Raw genomic sequence first — 18,686 nt, forward strand, 5'->3', positions numbered from 1 at the left:
GTAGAGACAAGCTTCTAGTGTCCATCAAAGGGGGAGAGTCCCAGCTTTTGGAATATACCCTCAGAAAAACTCTAAGTCAGACAGAACCTGAAATATCTGACTGGGAACAGCAATTAATTGGCTTGGATGGGGACCACTGCTTTGAAGTCAGATATCTCCGGTTCCCAAGGGCTGATTTTTAAAATTCTTATACCCATGGAAAGAGGGGACCCTCAGCTTTCAGCCTTTCCTTAGACCCTGTGTGCACTACTGCCAGCGCCTACTTTTCCATTGCCGTGAACAGGTCCCATTCATCCAGGTTACCCGTTTACACTGCACAGCTCTTGTTCAACCCTGAGCGATTGTTGGGTTGATGAACCAGGTCTCACGAGACAGGTCAGACCTTTTACACCATCTGCTGACCCAGGATTTTGGACGCTTCCGTGGAAAAATCCGGGTCTGAAGGGCTGGTTTAAAAGGGGTATATGACAGCCCTTTTTGTAGGACCGTGTCAGCATTATAAATATTTGCGGGATTGTTCCATGACATGCACTGATAATGAAATAATAAATAAATGGTCAAATGTTGGGGGAATAAGGCAGGGTGGGGGTTAGTGTATTTCTATGAAAATAATTAGCAAAAGAGAAAAAGGCTGTGAAACTGGACTTTCAGGAGCTACTGCATACCTCCCAACAGTCCCGATTATCAGGGCCTGTCCCGCTGTTCCTCCCGCGGCCGGCAGTGTCCCGCGGTGAGGGGGGGCTGTTGGGAGTCCCCCCTGTAGGCTGCTAAGCAGCGGGGAATAAATGCTGTGCGCATGCGCACAGAGTCTATTTCCACAACCAGGGGGCTGGGGGCATGGCTAGAGGCTCACAGAGCCTCTGGGTCATGCTCCCATAGCGGCAAAATGGGAGCGTGGCCTCGCGGGGGGGGAAGCCGCGAGTATAGGCCACGCCCTCGAATTAGGCTACGTCCCGCTTCCGGCTGGTCCAAAGTTGGGAGGTATGCTACTGAGACACAGTAATGTTATGAATGATGTTTGCTGTAAACATGCTCAGCAAGCTTCTCTCCGAGTCCCCACCACTGCATAGTCATCTGCCAGATGACAGAGGTTGGTAGTCACATGACGCTAGGCCTGCGGCACATGTACTGCGCAGCCATTGGACACAAACGTTCCCACCTCCGGGTTACTGAAGGGGACACAGGCCAATCAGTGGAAGGCTCCATCGTGCAGTAGACTCTCATCCCTTTTTATTACGCCTTGTCACGCTGTGCGGGGTCCGTTACGTGGGGACGTCATCAAATGAACGGACATTCTACTTCCGCTTCTGTCACTTCCTCCCTCACCAGCAGACGCCGCCTACCGGAGCCTGGCTAGTAACAGAGGAGGAAGAAGAGGTAGAGGAATGGCGGCCAGCGGGGAGCTTATGCGTGTGTGAGCTTCGTCCATCTTGGCAGGTGCGTTCAGCTCCTGTACCAGCGGCGTATGTTTTTATTTTATTACAGACTGCGCCCGTCCTGCGCGTGCCATATGTTACCCCTGAGCTGCACCTCCCACCACTCCCGTATGTGCACATGAGCTGCTGCACCTCCGGCACTGTATAAACGTGCAGAGTATAACACAAAGGGCCCTGACTGCCCTGCATCACTCCCCGCACACACAGCGTCGAAGGGCACGCATTGCACCACTACCACCTACATGCATTGTAACCGCATCTACAGTACATGTCTGTAGATTACAGATATGTAAGGTATCATCTGGTGCCTGTAAAATATGTATTGTTTACACACACTACTTGGCAAAGTTTTAGCCAGGTTTAATAAAAATGTAAAGTAAAAATACTTTCAAAAAAATAGAAATGGTGGTAGTTTATTTTTATCAATGAAAAGAGAATGAACAAATGAGAATTCCAAAATCGGTACTTGTGTATTATCACGGCGCCCATCGCATACCACTAATTAAGGTATGTGATGGGACCCGATTTTTGGGTCCAAAGACCCACACTGTAAAATAAAATATCGCATCGCATGCCATGCGATTTTAAATTGTACAAGCACCCTGATGGGGGATTACTATGTTAAATGCACCCCCATTGTTAACGCCACCCCCACTATCAATGCCAACCCGAAGCATGGCTAGCGCAGCGGTATGTGTCGTCAAACCTTTTCATACCCCCACTATCCACATTGACGTGGAGTTGATTTTAGGTAGTGTGGCGAGCCCGAAGTGTGGCGATCGGACGCGGATTACATGTGAAGTAATCCGCGCCCCCTCGCCACGCTTCGGGCTCGCTGCGCTCGCCACACTATCTAAATTCAACTCCACACCGACTTGGATAGTGGGGGTATGAAAAGGTCGGAGGACGCGTACCGCCGCCGCTTGCGGGCTCGCTGCGCTCACCACGCTTCGGGTTGGCGTTGATAGTGGGGGTGGCGTTAACAATGGGGGCATTTAACATAGTAATCACCCATCAGGGTGCCTGTACAATTAAAAATCGGGTCGCATCGCATTCGATCAATACAATGTCGTATGATGGAAATCTTGGGCGCTGTGATAATACACAAGTACCTTATAATCAATTCATTATGTGATGTGACCAGCGTTTTCCTTCAAAACCACAAAAATACAACTCTAGGTACACTTGCAAAAAGTCGGGGATTGTGTAGGGTTACAGTTCGGTGTGTGATCACCAATTATACCAAACAGGTGATAATGATTATTTTCATATGTTGGTTGAAAGTCATTTACTGAAAAAGGAACAGCAGGTCGTAAGGTGCCCATACACGTTACAATTATTGTATCCAATATTGGATACAATATTGCATCTCATCGCATCTCAGTTTTGCGATGAGATCTAGTACAAAAAGTATGTGCAGCACTTTTTGTACTAGATCTCATCTCACCTTATCGCAAAACCGAGATGCGATGAGATGCGACATGGGTCCACAAACTGCGGCCCTCCAGATGTTGTGAAACTACAAATCCCAGCATGCCTTGCCACAGTTTTAACACTCCCTTATAGCAAAACTGTGGCAAGGCATGCTGGGATTTGTAGTTTCACAACATCTGGAGGGCCGCAGTTTGAGGACCTATGAGATGCGATATTGTATCCAATATTTGATACAATAATTGTAACATGTATGGGCACCTTAAAACTAGGTGAGTGACAGCCAAACTCTGCTACAAAGGGAAGGTTGTGTCACAAGGCATACACAGTGGCAAAACATACAGCAACAAGGTGCAAGGTAGTAATACTGCATCAACAAGGTCTCTCTCAGTCAAGGATTTCAAAGCAGACTGGACTATCAAGATGTACTGTTCAAGCTCTTTTGAAGAAGTATAAAGAAATGGAAAAGGCAGTGGTTGACCAAGGAAATTTAGTGCATCAGATATACTGCCGATATCATTGTTATCAGCAGGGCCATAAAAATGAATGATGCATGGGTAAACACCGAACAATATCGATAATGATTTAATTTGGTGATGCCCATTTGGAATATGCAGTCATTGACGATATTGCCATATTTGACTACATGTTCAGATGATAGGGGTTAAGAGGTTATCGTTAATGATATATTGGATAGACGCTGAATGAAATCATTAATGAAAATCGTATAGTGTGTGCTCACTATTACTTCCCATTGCAAATGTCCAGCAGTGCCATCAGCTCAGATCTGTCAAAAAACAGTGGGACCTAGGTATACCCATTTACTGTCCGGAAAGTCTGGCCAGATGTGGAATTAAAAGAATTGCTGCTAAAATCCAAACCTTAAATGTGGAAAGGCCAGGTGACTCAACTATGCATGATCACATAGGATCTGGGGTGCAGAAAAATGGCAGCAGGGACGAAGGACTGATGAGTAAACATGTTACATTTTTGGCTGAAACAGAAGGCGCTTTGTTAGCTGAAGAGCAGAACAACATAACCTCTACAGAAGATCTGTGTTTAGTTATCTTAAGATGTTTGGAATAATCTCTCTGCCGAGTTACTTCAAAAGCTGTTTGCAAGTTTATCTAGAAGAATGGATGCTGTTTTGAACGCAAAGGATAATGACGCCAAATATTGCTTTGATTTAGATTTATTTTCATCTCTAGCACTATATCTTAAGCTGTGTACAAAAGGTGCGATTTAGTTGAGTGATTCTGGCTTAAAATCGCTCAGCAATATATTGCTCAGTGTACTTGCAATATCTCTCAGCAATATATTGCTCAGTGTACCGTTTTCATCAGCAACCAGCGATTTTTTTTTTTTTTTTTTTTTTTTTTTTTTTGGCTGAAAATCGCAAGCTATTCTGTCTACCTCATTTTGACCAGAAATTGCTGGTGCACAGCAATTTTTAGCCATAATCGGAGGAGCATGCTCTGCGACCAGCGACCATGAAGGGCTGGCAGCTGGAGTGCGCTCCTGGCGATTTATCTCCCACAGCACATGAAATCACTGGCAGTATGACTGCTCAGCAACCATACTGCCAGCGATATGTGCTGAAATTCACCCCCGTGTGTACACAGCTTTAGACCCTTTTAAAGCAATTTTTTACAGTATATAATGTAAGCCAATATATGAACATCATGGAGATACCATGTTGCAATTAATCTATACATTTTTTTTAAATTAATCAATCATTATTGTTTAAGGCAAGTAAACAGTGAATGCGTCAGCACAAATAAATTCATGCATTACATATACATGCTAGCACTTTATGCAGATATGATGCTAATTAATAATCTCTTCTCTCCTTTTCAATGTGCAGTTGCAATCAGTTAAGTAAAAATTTAGAAAATGGGCAGATCCAATTCTAGGTCCCATTCTTCGAGGTCGAAGTCCCGATCTCCATCATCATCCCGATCACGGTCACACTCAAGGAAGAAAAGATACAGGTACAGAGATGCTTGTTTAATAAACATATCTTCAATGTTTTTTTATTTATATGGCGCCACAAGGGGGAGGAGCAGACCTACAGGGGACACTTCTCCAGTATCCCTCTCATCGCTCCCTAGTACTACAGTGAGTACTGTCACACACAAGTATTTTTCTATGGATAAAGTTTTAAACTAAATTCAGCCTTTTATGAAATTGTTGCTTTAGGAATCCTCCCAACTGTCCAGTCAAATGCAACATGTTTGTAGTTTTACTTTCAAAATATTACTAGCTGTTCATTAGATCTAAGTCACCATTATATACAGCAGGCCTGGCCAACCTGTTGTAAATATACACATCCCAGCATACCGGGCCACATTATTGCTATAAGGCAGGCAACGTTGGCCCTCCAGATGTTTTGAAACTACACATCCCAGCATGCTTTGCAATAGTTTTAGCATTCTCTAATAGCAAAACTGTGGCAAAGCATGCTGGGATGTGTAGTTTCACAACATCTGGAGGGCCAACGTTGAACATGCCTGCTATAAGGGAATGCGAAATCATGGCAGGGCATGCTGTGAAGTTTAACAGCTGGAGAGCCACAGATTAGACAGGCCTATGATATACAGTATGTGGGCCAGAGCGGAGTAACTACTGCTCAGCAGTGTTTGGGAAATGTGGCTATAGAGTTCTTGTTTCTCAAGCTCGGTCATGAGGACCCCATGCAGTGCATGTTTGGCAGGTATTCTCACAGAATCCCAAGTGAAATAATTAGCTCCACCCCTGCATCTTTTAACATGTGCCAATGAGTATTGAATGCACCTGCCGGTTGAACTGGAAAACGTGAACTGTGTGGGGTCCTGAAGACCGAGTTTGAGAGCCCCTGGTATAGATTACAATTTACTGACAATGTATTGCCTTACAGAAATGGCAAACAAATCACACCCATCCAAGGTAATTTTCCATCTGAAATTTTGAAAGGATTAATAATTTTAGAACGTGATTAACTTTGTGCCTAACCCTTTTAGTGCCAAGTGAATTTGACAAATTAGTTGTGAAAATTGCTAAGCTCGCTATTTTATTTTTTAATCAAGTTTTTTTTAGTGTGCTTAAAACCTAATGCATCACATACAGTTCAGTGTAGAGCTGTAAAACAAACCACATAGTGTGTAGGCAGGCCTGGAGGGTGCCAAGGAAGCCAATCCTGAACTTCCTTTTTAGGAGATGTTATGTTCCAAGGAATAACTAGTAATAACAGTCCACATACCCCAAACCTTCTAAAATTTTGCTGGACGTTTGCGTTTTGTATACATAAATCTTACGTGGGAAAGAGTAGAATTAACCAGTGCCACCCAAGCTGTAAAGGACTGGTGTCTTGAGTCATCCAGGTCCGAGATATGCACACATGGTATAAAGTAAGAGATTTTCTCTTTCGTCCATTCCGGTGACACCGCTCCACCTTGGGATGTAGGAGGCTCCTCAGGAGGCACCTATAGCTGAAACTTTTCTTCTGGCTGCAGGCTCCTCCCCTTCTGCGTCCCATCATGCTTCAGTTCGTTTTAGGTGCCCACAGGAGTGGGAGCTTGGCTGATCGGCTGCTGTTGCAGCCGGCTTTTTTTATTCTGGTTTTTCACTAGATAGTTAGGTTTTTATTATTTTATTAACTATAGTGTTATTACAGGTTTTTTTACACCAGTGTGTTGCTTCTAATAGAAGCAAAACACACTGAGAGCACAGCAGAGGCTGACAGAAGTGTGCAGGGGTGTCTGTCTGCACCCGCTGCACAGCGCTTAACCCCAGCATTGCTGGGGTTTGCCTGGGCTCTGGGAGCGCTCCAGATCCGGCTCCTTGCAGAAGGGGATCTTGGGGGAAGGACCTCCCATGATGGCGGCCACCATCTTTGAAGAGCTTACAGCCTGAAATCCCTACGGGGAAGTGAAGGCTGTCACAGGTGTTCGGCGGTGCTGGACGACTCCAAGTGATCCCGACAGAGGGGAGGTACAAGGAGGTGAGGAGACTTGATGTGGGAGCGGCTAAAGGGGGAAATGGAAGCCAATTCAGGCTTCCCGCCTTGCTGAAGCACAGACTTGGTCCCTTCCCACTTGTGTGCGGGCACCATTTTCTCTCTCCGCAGTGTGAGCTGAAGCTGGCTGAACCTGTGGCTGAGCACAAGTTTGGAGTCTCCTGGAAACGCTACCCCCGCTAAAGCTGAATACAGAACAGCAAGCAGAGAGCTAAGTACAACAGGATATACTGTTTTGTACCTTGCCTAACATTTTGCACCGTGGGTTACTCATGACTGACACGGGTGATGATGCTGCCGCTGTAGGGGGGGGGTGGGATGGGGGGGACGACAGGACATGTCTTTAAACTGCAGTTTTTGCAGGGTTAAATATTCATGTGAACAGATGGACCTAGGGGAGCCTTGCCCTGCTTGTAAGTCTGTGCCTGGCATTACACAGGCCCAGGGGTCTGAGCATGAGCTAGCGTGGGCTGCAGGGAGGTCTATGAATGCCCTGGTTGAGGCACTAAATGGACAGAGGGACTGTTTAATCAGGTCTCCTGGCCCCAGTTTTTCCTCCCAGGGATCCATTGCTCCTGCGCAAGGGGACCCCGTATTAATACAGGTCATTCAGGACACTGCGCAGGGGGTGCATAAAATTAATGCACTCATGGAAAAGTTTGCTAAAGCCCCTGATAGTCCTAAATCCTCTAGACAGCCTTCTGTTACACTGCCTATTTTATTGGATTATTTAGATGATGATGGTGTGTGTGTGCAGACAAATTGCCTGGTGACCATAGGGAAGAGGCTGAGGCTTCTGTCCCGGGCATTGAGGATCTCATCCTGGCTGTTAGACAAGCCGTTACTTTTCATTCAGACCCTGGTATGGTCTCATTGTTAGGGGGGCTTGGAAAGTACCTGACAAAAAGGTGTCTTATGTCCAAGAGATCTGCAAATATGTATCCCATGCCTGAAGAGCATGTTAAAATTTGGGAGAAAGTCCCGTTGGTGGATGCTCCAGTAGCTAGACTGTCCAAGGCCACAGCATTACCAGTCCAAGGTAGTGCAGCCTTTAAGGATCCGGTGAATAAAAAAGTGGAAGGATGCCTAAAAGCTGTTTTAGAGGGAGTGGGATTTACACTCCACCCCATTATTGCCTCAGCTTGGATAGCGAAGGGTATGATTAAATGGGCTGAGGCTTTGGCTGATTAGCTGCGGCCTGATTCTGAGGCATTTCTCCTGGCAGAGAAACTCAGGTGTGCGGCAGAGAGAATCACTGAGGCTAAGGAGAAAAGGTACCAAGATGGCATCCAAGGTTTCTGCCACTTTGGTGTCGGCAAGACGAGCCCTTTGGCTGAAGGCCTGGGATGCTGACAGTGAATCTAAGAAAGCCCTAGAAACGCTAGAGTTCAAAGGGGAATTGCTTTTTGGCTCTGAATTATAAGCCATTATTAAACAGGGGGGGAGGGAGGGGGTAAATTACCTTCTTGCCTACCACCACAAAAGCCTCAGGCTCTAAGTTTGGGGTGTTTAAGCCTACTTTTCGCTCCTCCCTTTCGTGGCGGGGCATCCAGTAAAGGACAGGCGAGAAGAGGTAGATTCCCGGCAGGTAGAGGTAAGGCTGCCAAATCCAGATTTGGAGCCTTCAGTAAGAAGCAAGTGTCAAAAGGAGAGGATAAATCCTCCGCATGACGGGATACAGGCTCCCCGTTCTGGTCTCGGAGTGGGGGGGTCGCCTCCTGCAGTATCGGGACTAGGGAAGCCAATCCTGGAGCATTTTTTCAATCCCGGATTTCGGGATTGAAAAATGCCCATTCCCGAGATCTGCTTCCCTAATTTAAAAAACGCACCTGGCAGCCCCGCATATTTACTTACATGTGGCTGGGGTGCGGTGCGGCCGGGTGTGTGGGCAGCCAGGCAGCCGGGTGTGTGGGCAGCCAGGCAGCCGGGTGGGTTGGCGGGCGTCAGGGGAGCCGGCCGGATGGATGGGCGGGGAGCCGGCCGGATGGATGGGCGGGGAGCCGGCCGGATGGATGGGCGGGGAGCCGGCCGGATGGATGGGCGGGGAGCGGCTAGCGGGGCGGGCTTCTGGAGAACCAGCCGGGTTGGTGGGCAGGGTCAAACGCATGCTGCACAGAGCCACACTGGCTCTGTGCAGCTGCTTGGCCTGCGCAGCGGGACCTCTGTACTTCCGGGGAAGGGAGAAGCCGGGCAGTGTCTGAGCACACGCTCAGACGCTGGCCGGCATTAGTCTGCGCATGCGCAGTCTAATCCCGAAATCCCTGGATTGGAAACTCCAATCCCGGGATTGAAATCCCGGTGTTTTAGGGTCCAGATCCCGCCGATCCCAGGATTGGCCACCCTAATCGGGACAGATCGAATCTTCCAACAACCATTGGGTTCTATCCATTGTCTCAACAGGTTATCGGATAAATCTCAGGGGGAATCTTTAATAGAGATTTCTGCCAACCCCTTTCCCACGAGATGCCAGTGCATGCACGGTTCTTCTAGAAGCAGCCTCGAATCTCAGGGAGAAGGGCGTTGTGCTCCCGGTCCCTCAGGAAGAACACAAGAAGGGTTTTTATTTGATACTCTTCTTGGAGCCCAAACCCAGATGGGTCAGTCAGACCCATTCTAAATTTGAGAACCCTAAATCAACACCTATGGGCGGATCATTTCCAAATGGAGTCTCGCTGCTCAGTGCTTGGCAGCATAGAGCCAGGGGAATTTTTAGCATCCGTGGACATCCAGGATGCATATCTACACATACCAATATGCAAGGAACATCAGTCTCTTCTTCGCTACCCGATAGGGGAGACTCATTTGCAGTTCTAGGACCTGCCCTTTGGTCTGGCCACAGCGCCAAGGGTATTTACAAAGCTGATGGCAGTAATGGCTGCGTCACTGAGACTCAGGGGGATTGTGATCATCCCATACTAAGACTATTCAAAGCATAGTCTGAGAACAAGTTGGTGGAAAACCTGTCCATAGCAACACCGTTTTTGCAGGACATGGGATGGGTTATAAACATGTCCAAATGCCATCTAATTCCATGTCAGAGATTACTTTTTTTGAGGGTAATACTGGACACCCATTTACACAGGGTTTTCCTACCAGAATCCAAAGCAAAGAACATTCGTCAGTTAGTCCTACTGTTACTGCAGGCTCACAGGCCTACAGTTTGGCAGGGGGTGAGGGTACTCTTTACCTAGAAGGGCGCCCATCGCGGTGATCGCGGGCATCGCGGGTAGTACATTAACGGCATCCGCGATCACCGCGATTTCCCATAGGGTTCAATGTTAAATTTATTGGTGATCGCGATTTTACATTCAATGCTTCAATGCCCGCGATTTGGACATAGGAATCAATGTTAAATGGGCTACAGAGCCCAAATAGGCACAATTAACCCTTAAATGTCCACCCAAATTTTTAACGCCACCCCACGATCCACGCCAACCCGAAGCGTGGCGAGCGGCGGCGGTACGCGTCCTCCGACCTTTTCATGCCCTACTATCCACGTCGGCGTGGAGTTGAGAATAGAATAGTGTGGCGAGCGCAGCGAGCCACCGAGGCCCGAAGCGTGGCGAGGGGACGCGGATACCTTCACAGTTATACGCGTCCCCTCGCGGGCTTCACAGGTGTCCGTGGCGACGCGGACACCTGTGAAGTCCGCGAAGGGACGCGTTTACCTGTGAAGGTATCCGCGTCCCCTCGCGGGGCACGCTTCGGGCCTCGGTGGCTCGCTGCGCTCGCCACACTATTCTATTCTCAACTCCACGCCGACGTGGATAGTAGGGCATGAAAAGGTCGGAGGACGCGTACCGCCGCCCCTCGCGGGCTCGCTGCGCTCGCCACGCTTCGGGTTGGCGTGGATCGTGGGGTGGCGTTAAACATTTGGGGGGACATTTAAGGGTTAATTGTGCCTATTTGCCCATTTAACATTGATTCCTATGTCCAAATCGCGGGCATTGAGGCATTTTACATTAAAATCGCGGTCAATCTGCCTTTTTAACATTGTTCCCTATAGGAAAATCGCGGTCATCGCGGGCACCCGATTTTGATGTACCCGCGATGACCGCGATTTTTTACCCCCGACGCCCGCGATTCAAATCGCGGGCGCCGTTCTAGGTAAAGAGTACCGGGGTGAGACTCCTGGGCAAGATAGTGGCGACTTTCGAGACGCTTCAATTTGCCAGGTTTCATTCCAGAATTTTGCAATGGAACATTCTATCTGGCTGGTCAGGAAATGTAAAGACCATGAAACAGGAAAGTTTTAGTCTCTCTCAGGAGACAAAGGAGTCTTTACTTTGGTGGACGGTCATAGAGACATTGAAGCTGGGGCGGTCCCTTTGCTCTTGGGACTGGGTATTGATAATGACCAACACCAGTCTCAGGGGTTGGGGGCAGTTGCACTTCACCATCGGCTGCAGGGTCTTTGGTCCAAGCAGGAATCCAAACTTAAATTTATTGGAGCTTTGTGCAGTTTGGAAGACTTCAGCAGGCCGAGGAGAGTTTGAAAGGCCTTCCTATCCGAGTGCAGTCGGACAATGCCACGGCTGTGGCATACCTGAATCATCAGGTTGGGACTCGCAGCAGGATGGCAATGCAGGAAGTCTCACGGATCCTTACCTGGGCAGAAATCAACATTCCGGTTCTGTCTGCTGTCTTCATTCCAGGGATCCGGAATGTAGAGGCGGATTTCCTCAGCAGGGAGGATCTGCTGGAGGGGGAATGGTGCTTGCATCCGGAGTTATTCCAGGAACTTGTGATTCTCTGGGGACTCCCAGAGGTGCACTTAATAGCATCCAAGCACAACTGTCAGGTTCCGAAGTTCTGTTCCAGGACCAGGGACCCAACCGCTTGGGCGGTGGATGCCATGTCGTTTCAGTGTCAGTTTCACCTGGTATATATCTTCCCTCTGTTCCCAATGATACAGAGGGTGTTGAAACGCGTAAGGTCTCAGCAGGTGCAAACCATTCTGATTGCACTGAACTGGCCCAAGAGGTCGTGGTACTCAGACATTCTGAGGTTATCAGTGGAGTCTTGGCCTCTTCATCAGGATCTGCTAAGATGTTGGGCATTAGAAGATGTTGGTCATTGTACTGAGTTGTGTATCCTAGTGTGCTTTTTTAGGATTGAACTGAAGCATGATGGGATGCAGAAGGGGAGGAGCCTGCAGGCAGAGGAAAAGTTTCAGCTATAGGTGCCTTGGCTCCTGTGGACCCTCCTACATCCCAAGGTGGAGCTGTGTCACCAGACTGGACTCACAGAAAGGGATTTGAATGGTAAGTTCTTACAAAAATCCCTTTATTAACATATAAACATTGAAAGGAGGAGATAGTCTCTTGGATTTCCAACCCAAATAAATAAATATGGGGGCTCAACAATGGGAGCTGGATACCAGTGTCCCTTATACAGCTTGTTATTGCCACCCAGAAAAAAAAAAAATCTGGGGCACCGCGAGAGCAAATGGCAGAAATCAGCATCTGGTGCTGAGCATTTGGGCAAGTATCAAGTGATGATCCACCATTTTGATACAATCTGAAGTAGGTCCAATAAACCCTATGCAAGATATGGTTAAGTATATTGGCTGCGGTCATGCAGTGTGTATAGGGCTTAGCATACAAATAGTATGCAAAATAGAGAAACTATAGCATTCATATTTTAAGCAGTGACTTTTGAGATACTTTTTGTAATCAAATCATGATTTACAATTGATACCATGTAGCGTGAAATTTGTATATTACGCATTTTACTGAATAAGAATACTATTTAATTGACATGATTGCTAACCTGCTTTGTTAAACTTGAGTTGATATATCTTGTTCTATCTTTCTTCTTTTAAATGCATAATTTAAACAACTGGTTTCAAGAATAATGTGCACTGACTTAATTGAACTGATAAAAAAAAAAAAAAAACGGAATCTTGCTTGGGTTTAGCTATGTCTTTTTCTTTGTTTTCTCCCTTATAAACAGTTGCTTCATTCCCAGTGTTTTCATTTTATAGTATCTTGAAGAATAATCATTGCACTTTAACTTAAGTTCCAGATCTCGATCAAGAACATATTCCCGATCTCGCAGCAGAGAGCGTGTTTACAATAGAGATTTCCGCAGAGATTACAGGAACAATAGAGGAATGAGACGTCCTTATGGCTTTAGAGGAAGAGCCAGAGGTTATTATCAAGGAGGTGGTGGAAGGTATTATCGTGGTGGTTACCGGCCAATGTGGAATCGTAGGTACTCCCGAAGTCCTCGACGTGGACGGTCTCGCTCTAGAAGTCCAAAAAGGAGGTCTGCATCATCTCAAAGATCTAGAAGCCGATCCCAGAGATCCTACAAGTCCTCCCAATCACCACGTTCGTCTTCATCCCGTTCCTCATCATGTTACAGCAAGTCACCAGTGAAAAAATCTCGTGGTTCCCAAGAAAAAACAAAGCAAAAAACTGAAGGGGCTGAAAAATTACAAAGTCCTAAAAATGAGAAATCAGCGGATGATCAGAAAGATGCTTTTGATCCTTCTGAGCCTTTAGATGAACTTGGCAAAGAATTAGACTTACATGGTGACAGTTGGGCAGGGCTGTCTGCCTATGATAACAGCCCAAGATCCCCTTGTAGCCCTTCCCCTGTGGCCTCACCACCTAGCCAGAGTTCCTCGCAGTCTGATTGCCCTATTCTTAGTGTGGTCCACTCTGGTAAAGACACTTTGTCTCAAAATTCACATTCCATTGTGCATACTCCAGAAAGGTCTGGGTCTGGATCTGGCGGCAATGGTTCCACGCGCTACAGTCCTTCACAAAACAGTCCACTTCATATCCCTTCCCAAAAGAGTCCAGCAAAGACTGTTCCATCTCAGAACCCTTCACGTGATGAAGGGCATTCTCAATATACGCTGTACACTGATGCAGCAGAACAAGAACCTGCTAAAGGTGTAAAACATTTAAAAAGGTATGGTGGTTGTCATATGTTTATTTCATGATGTGTTAAGCAGTGGTCTCTGACACGAAGTACATTAGTAATTTATTATCTAACCTATTTGAGTTTTAGATGTTTATTTTTTGTTCCTTAACTGCTACATTTCTATGTTTTAAGTAATACTATGCAACACAATTTTATATGTTGACTGTAATAAGCTTTTTTAAGTTACTAATCTGTTTTCCATATTTAATAGTCTATTAATATGATTGCTGTTGCAGAAATGAGCAGTTTTACTTGTTATGTACATGTCCCCATTTTCAAATTTGTTGACATTCTGCTTACACCTGCAGGTATCCTGATGAAGAACTTGGTTTATTTCCAATAGAAAGGGTTAATATCAGAGAGAAAGAAAGTCAAAAGGATAGGGCATTGGATAAGTCTAAAAAAGAAGGTGGGAAAAACTGGGACCATCGTGATACATTGGATTATTTTTTGGAGAAAGATCCAGTTAAAGCTCAGTTTTTGTCCATTTCTGAAAGTGAAGATACAGAGGAAGTAGAAGACTACAGGCAGTTTAGAAAGGCCGTGCTAGCTGATCAAGGCAAAGGGTTTTCCTCCTCCTCCCACTGGATCTCTGAGGAGGACGGAACAAAATTCAAGTCCAAAGCTGCAGGCAAACCGAGCAAAGAAGGAGAGAAGGTTAGAGAGGGTAAGGCACATAAAGTGTCCTCTAAAGACAGACATAAAGATGAGGACAAAGCTAGTGAGAGGTCAATGATTAAAAAGGACTCCAAGTCACTTGACCCAGTTATGATTGAAAAGATGAAAGACCCATTGAGTTGCAGTTTTCCATTACATCAGAGTGTTGACGTTAGAGAGAAGGCGGTGTTCAGAGAGGAAAGTCCACTTAGGATCAAAATGGTGGTAACAGAGTCTCACCACCCTGAGGTCAAACTTCGGATGATTTCTGTGCCACTTGATGATACCAGGTAAAGATGTAGTAATGTTTTAATCTAGTTGAGTGCTGTTGCCTCCATTATTCAAGCTAAATATTATTTTCTGTTGTACATAGGACATCCTCTATGGTAAATGACCGTCTGCTAGCAAGTACTCTTGTACATTCAGTCAAGAAACAGAAAGATTTCCGATCCATCTTTGACCACATGAAGGTTTCCTTCTCCAGCAAAACCTCCCCTGAGTCCTTTATCTACCATGTGGTATCATTAGTACAGTTTGTCAAAGGTAAGCAATCCAATGGTGGTGTGATGCAAATGATTATCATTAAAATGTTTGGCCTTTAGAAAGTTGTGTATTATCTGTCATACACTAAACGCAGCCACAGTTTTTGTACTTTGCTGAATACGCAGTACTGGTGTTGGTTTTACTTTAGCATCTAATAAATATGCTATATGCATACTGCTGTTCTCGTGTAGGTGTCCCATTTGTAATGAAGAATATATTCTACATAGGATAGCACACCAAGAGAGCAGATGCATTACATTAACATACATTTAGAGTTTATGGTGCTAATGTGATGCTGCGCAATTTCAGTCTTCCATGGAGGACACAGGAAACACTGGGTATATGTGGTGCTGGTGAAGCATGGAGCTCCTGTACCTCACTCCCTACCCTGAATTGCCTGTTGTTTTTGTGTGCACGATGGAGCTGGTCAATGTTTTCGCTGGTCCTGCACATTATTTATTGTTTTAATATGTGTCTGCTCTTGGTGGCAAGCCATGGTGCTTCCTGTGCACTATTCATACCGGCCACTCCATCTAATGCCCACAGTGGCCACAGCTGGCCCCTGAAGTACACCAGAGCCATGTTGTGGAACACTGGAAATTGCCCATTGACAGCCCAATCCTGGGCTGACCACCATGGACATTTTACATAAGTGGTCATCCTGGGGGAGGGTCCTTTTTAGCCATTTGCCGCTCACACCTCAGACAACCTTGCCAAAGGCTCTCACTCTTTTCAGCACTTTATCCTCCTCTAATTTTCACATTGTTTTGTCAGAATATAGCTTGTTGGATACTTTAGGTCACCTACTTTGTTGTATTTGGCTATAGTGTACATCACTGCCAAATGAATGTTGTGTGCATATCCGGCAACTATTGTATGTGACCATTACTCTGTGACAGGTTTTTATTAGAAACTCATTTATTAGTTCCAACAGTAGGTGATGTTTTGGTTAACTGTAATTTACTGTAGTGTATTCCTGCAGGCTCTCTGACATAGGGCTTTATTCAGATCTGAGCTCAGTACACATTTTTTTGAAAAATGGGCAAAAACCTGTGCAAAGAGTTAAATTTGGGTAGGGTGTGCTGAAACTGAAATCTAAATTGCAGTGTAAAAATAATGCAGCCAGTATTTACCATGCGCAGAAACAAAGTGACTCACACAAATCTAACTATATATGTTACATCTGCTCCACCTGCAGTGCATGTGGCTTAGTCCATTCTCGACACAAATTTGTACTGAGCTCAGATCTGAATAAGGCCCATAGTGTGTGTGTATATGTGTGTATATGTGTGTGTGTGTGTATGTGTATGTGTATATATATATATATATATATATATATATATATATATATATATATATATATAGCAGGGCTAGTGACGACAGCTTTCCTTGCACCCGGCTTCTCCTGCTCCATCCACGTTCGCCTACACGCTGACACGCTGCTTGTCTTGGTGGCTAGCCGGCAGTCTGTTCGAGATCCAGCGGCGCCTTGAAAGGTGGTAGGAGTTATTGCCTGGGAGTTTTATGTCAAACCTTGTGGTAACCAGCCCACAGCGGTTATCCGCCTGGTACGAGTCTTTATTGATCTGTGTACCTGCACTTGTCTGTGTTTTAAAATAAATACGGTTTTACACTGAGGCGCACCTCTTCTTGTTTTTGAATATATATATATATAGATATAGATATATATAGAGTAGAGCAGTGGCACTCGCGTTCCTTGTAGAAAAGAAGACATATAATCAGATAATCTATCTATGACAGTAAAAATGTGTCACTCCAGGGGCTTCACCAAAAAGTAGTTTATTGGCAAAAACTACTTTTTGGTGAAGCACCTGGAGTGACACATTCTTACTGTGCTAGAGCACAATGAGTAAAATAGTAGATATAACTTTACTTAATAAAAAAAGCTCACATACAATTAAGGTAAGAGATTAACAGCTTGCCAGCCGTGTAAGTGAAGTATCGAAGAGCAATCTCTAACATCAGCCAATGCTACACAGCCACCATCGTGTAGATAGACCGTGCTCCTCAACTACCGGATGAGAATCACATCACTGTGGAAACCATGCCCAGTGCATTTTGTCATCGGTATGGACTTTTACAGGGGGTATGACCTGAAGAAATTGCCTCATTAAAGGCAATAAAATGTTGTCGCTAATATGTCTGTCTGACTGATTTCTTTACTAAGACGCTTGGAATGCTGCACCTCCCACCCTTGTATGCTATTTATGGATGCGGGCACCCAGCGCAGAAACCACAGTGTACAGGAAGAGCCCGACAGCGGGGCACAGCCCAACAATGCTGCGCTTCTCAGCTTGCAACTTCCAGCACCATGTCTCAATGCAAGAAAGGGGTGATGTCATAATTTTCCATTGAGGCCGCCCAGAGTGAGTGTTTAAAGCGTGTAAATCCAAAACGTCTCTGACCAAGTTTATTAAGTAAATCTCCTCTCTCAATAGATCTGAATTTTGTCATTCAAAGCCCTTTTGAACAGATTATACTTAGTGAGAGAGGAGGAGATTTACTTAGTAAACTTGGTCAAAGAGAGACGTTCTGGATTTACACGTGTTATGGTCAGCGATTATGTAGAAATTCGCTCAGTGCATACACACTGAGCAAACTTCACCTGGGCCAGTGATTTTCACAGTCATTGAACCACTTTTCACAGTAGGAGACGATGGAAAGTGGTTCGTTCTGCTGGTAAAACTAGCAGATGAACGGCTAAGGCTGGGGATGATGCGGGAGCGTGCATAAGCGCTCTTCGCTGTGGATTATACCCTGAAAGCAGCTCAAAATGCCCAGGGACATTTCAATTGGCAATCTTTCTGCTCTTGCAGGCACAGTTGAACACGTGGTTCTGTATCATCCCTTCACAGTGTTTCTGCTTGTCATTTCTTCAGCATGGAGGGTATTGGATTTAAGTGCCATATCTAGTAGGGGAGCTTTTTTTACCATTACAGATCTTGTCTACCAGGCTGGGTTTTTTATTTTCAGGAGAATGTCTGTTCCAAATAGAATTTACATATCTTGCTGTTGGACCCTGTGCAGTGTTCTCCATCCTTTGCATCTTTGTATGTGGTACAGGCTCTTTTTAGATCTAGGATAACCAAAGCAAGGAATTTAGGGGGTGATTCAGGTTTGCAAAGCACATTTGGTTTGCGCACTGCAGTTGTGGCAAATGTTACGGACAGAGAGTTAAATTTGGGTGAGTTATTTCTTTTCTGTGAAGGGTAACTACTGTCTGCTTTATTTTTTACATTGAAATATCAGTTTATAGTACACACCCCGCCCAAATCTAACGCTATCTGCACATGTTACATCAGCCTCACCTGGTTTTGTCCATTAGCAAACCAAATCAGGCCCTTAGATGCTTGCGTCCCTATGATAACAAGAACACAGATTGGTACTTTTCCAAGCAGATGCTAGGCAGGTGGATTTAGGCAGTTATCAGTCGGGCCTATGCATTGATGCATTACCCTGTTCCCCATGAAAGCCAATTCAACTGTTGGTGGGGACTTCCTGGGTATTTTGCCACTGTGCCTTGGTTCAGCACCTTTGCAGGGCTGATATTTGTTACTCAGCACACACTTTTATTATGCTGTACACATTTTACAATATCTCCTCTAAAGGTGTGTACACACGGGGGAGATTTTTGCTAATATCGCGGGCAATATGGTCGCTGAGCGACC

At 45.6% G+C, this 18,686-nt stretch overlaps 1 protein-coding gene across 6 annotated transcripts in view; it reads left to right on the forward strand.

Moving 5' to 3' along the window:
* Window positions 1-1,267: 1,267 nt before the first annotated feature.
* BCLAF1 (BCL2 associated transcription factor 1) overlaps window positions 1,268-18,686 on the forward strand; it is a 49,416-nt gene continuing 31,997 nt past the window's right edge. For 2 of the 6 annotated variants that reach the window (XR_014471686.1, XM_083176634.1), the window contains exons 1-5: window positions 1,269-1,437; window positions 4,732-4,858; window positions 12,883-13,785; window positions 14,106-14,744; window positions 14,828-14,997. Coding sequence is in view for 4 of the 6 variants with exons in the window: in XM_083176634.1 (XP_083032760.1) it covers window positions 4,761-4,858; window positions 12,883-13,785; window positions 14,106-14,744; window positions 14,828-14,997 (1,810 nt within the window). In the remaining 2 variants the exon portion in view is untranslated. Of the gene's footprint in view, window positions 1,438-4,731; window positions 4,859-12,882; window positions 13,786-14,105; window positions 14,745-14,827; window positions 14,998-18,686 lie in introns of all 6 variants that reach the window. The other 4 variants (XM_083176632.1, XM_083176633.1, XR_014471687.1 and 1 more) reach the window with 3 other exon arrangements.

Source organism: Crinia signifera, chromosome 3 (genome assembly GCF_055691185.1).
Source record: "Crinia signifera chromosome 3, ASM5569118v1, whole genome shotgun sequence".
NCBI classification, from domain to species: domain Eukaryota; kingdom Metazoa; phylum Chordata; class Amphibia; order Anura; family Myobatrachidae; genus Crinia; species Crinia signifera.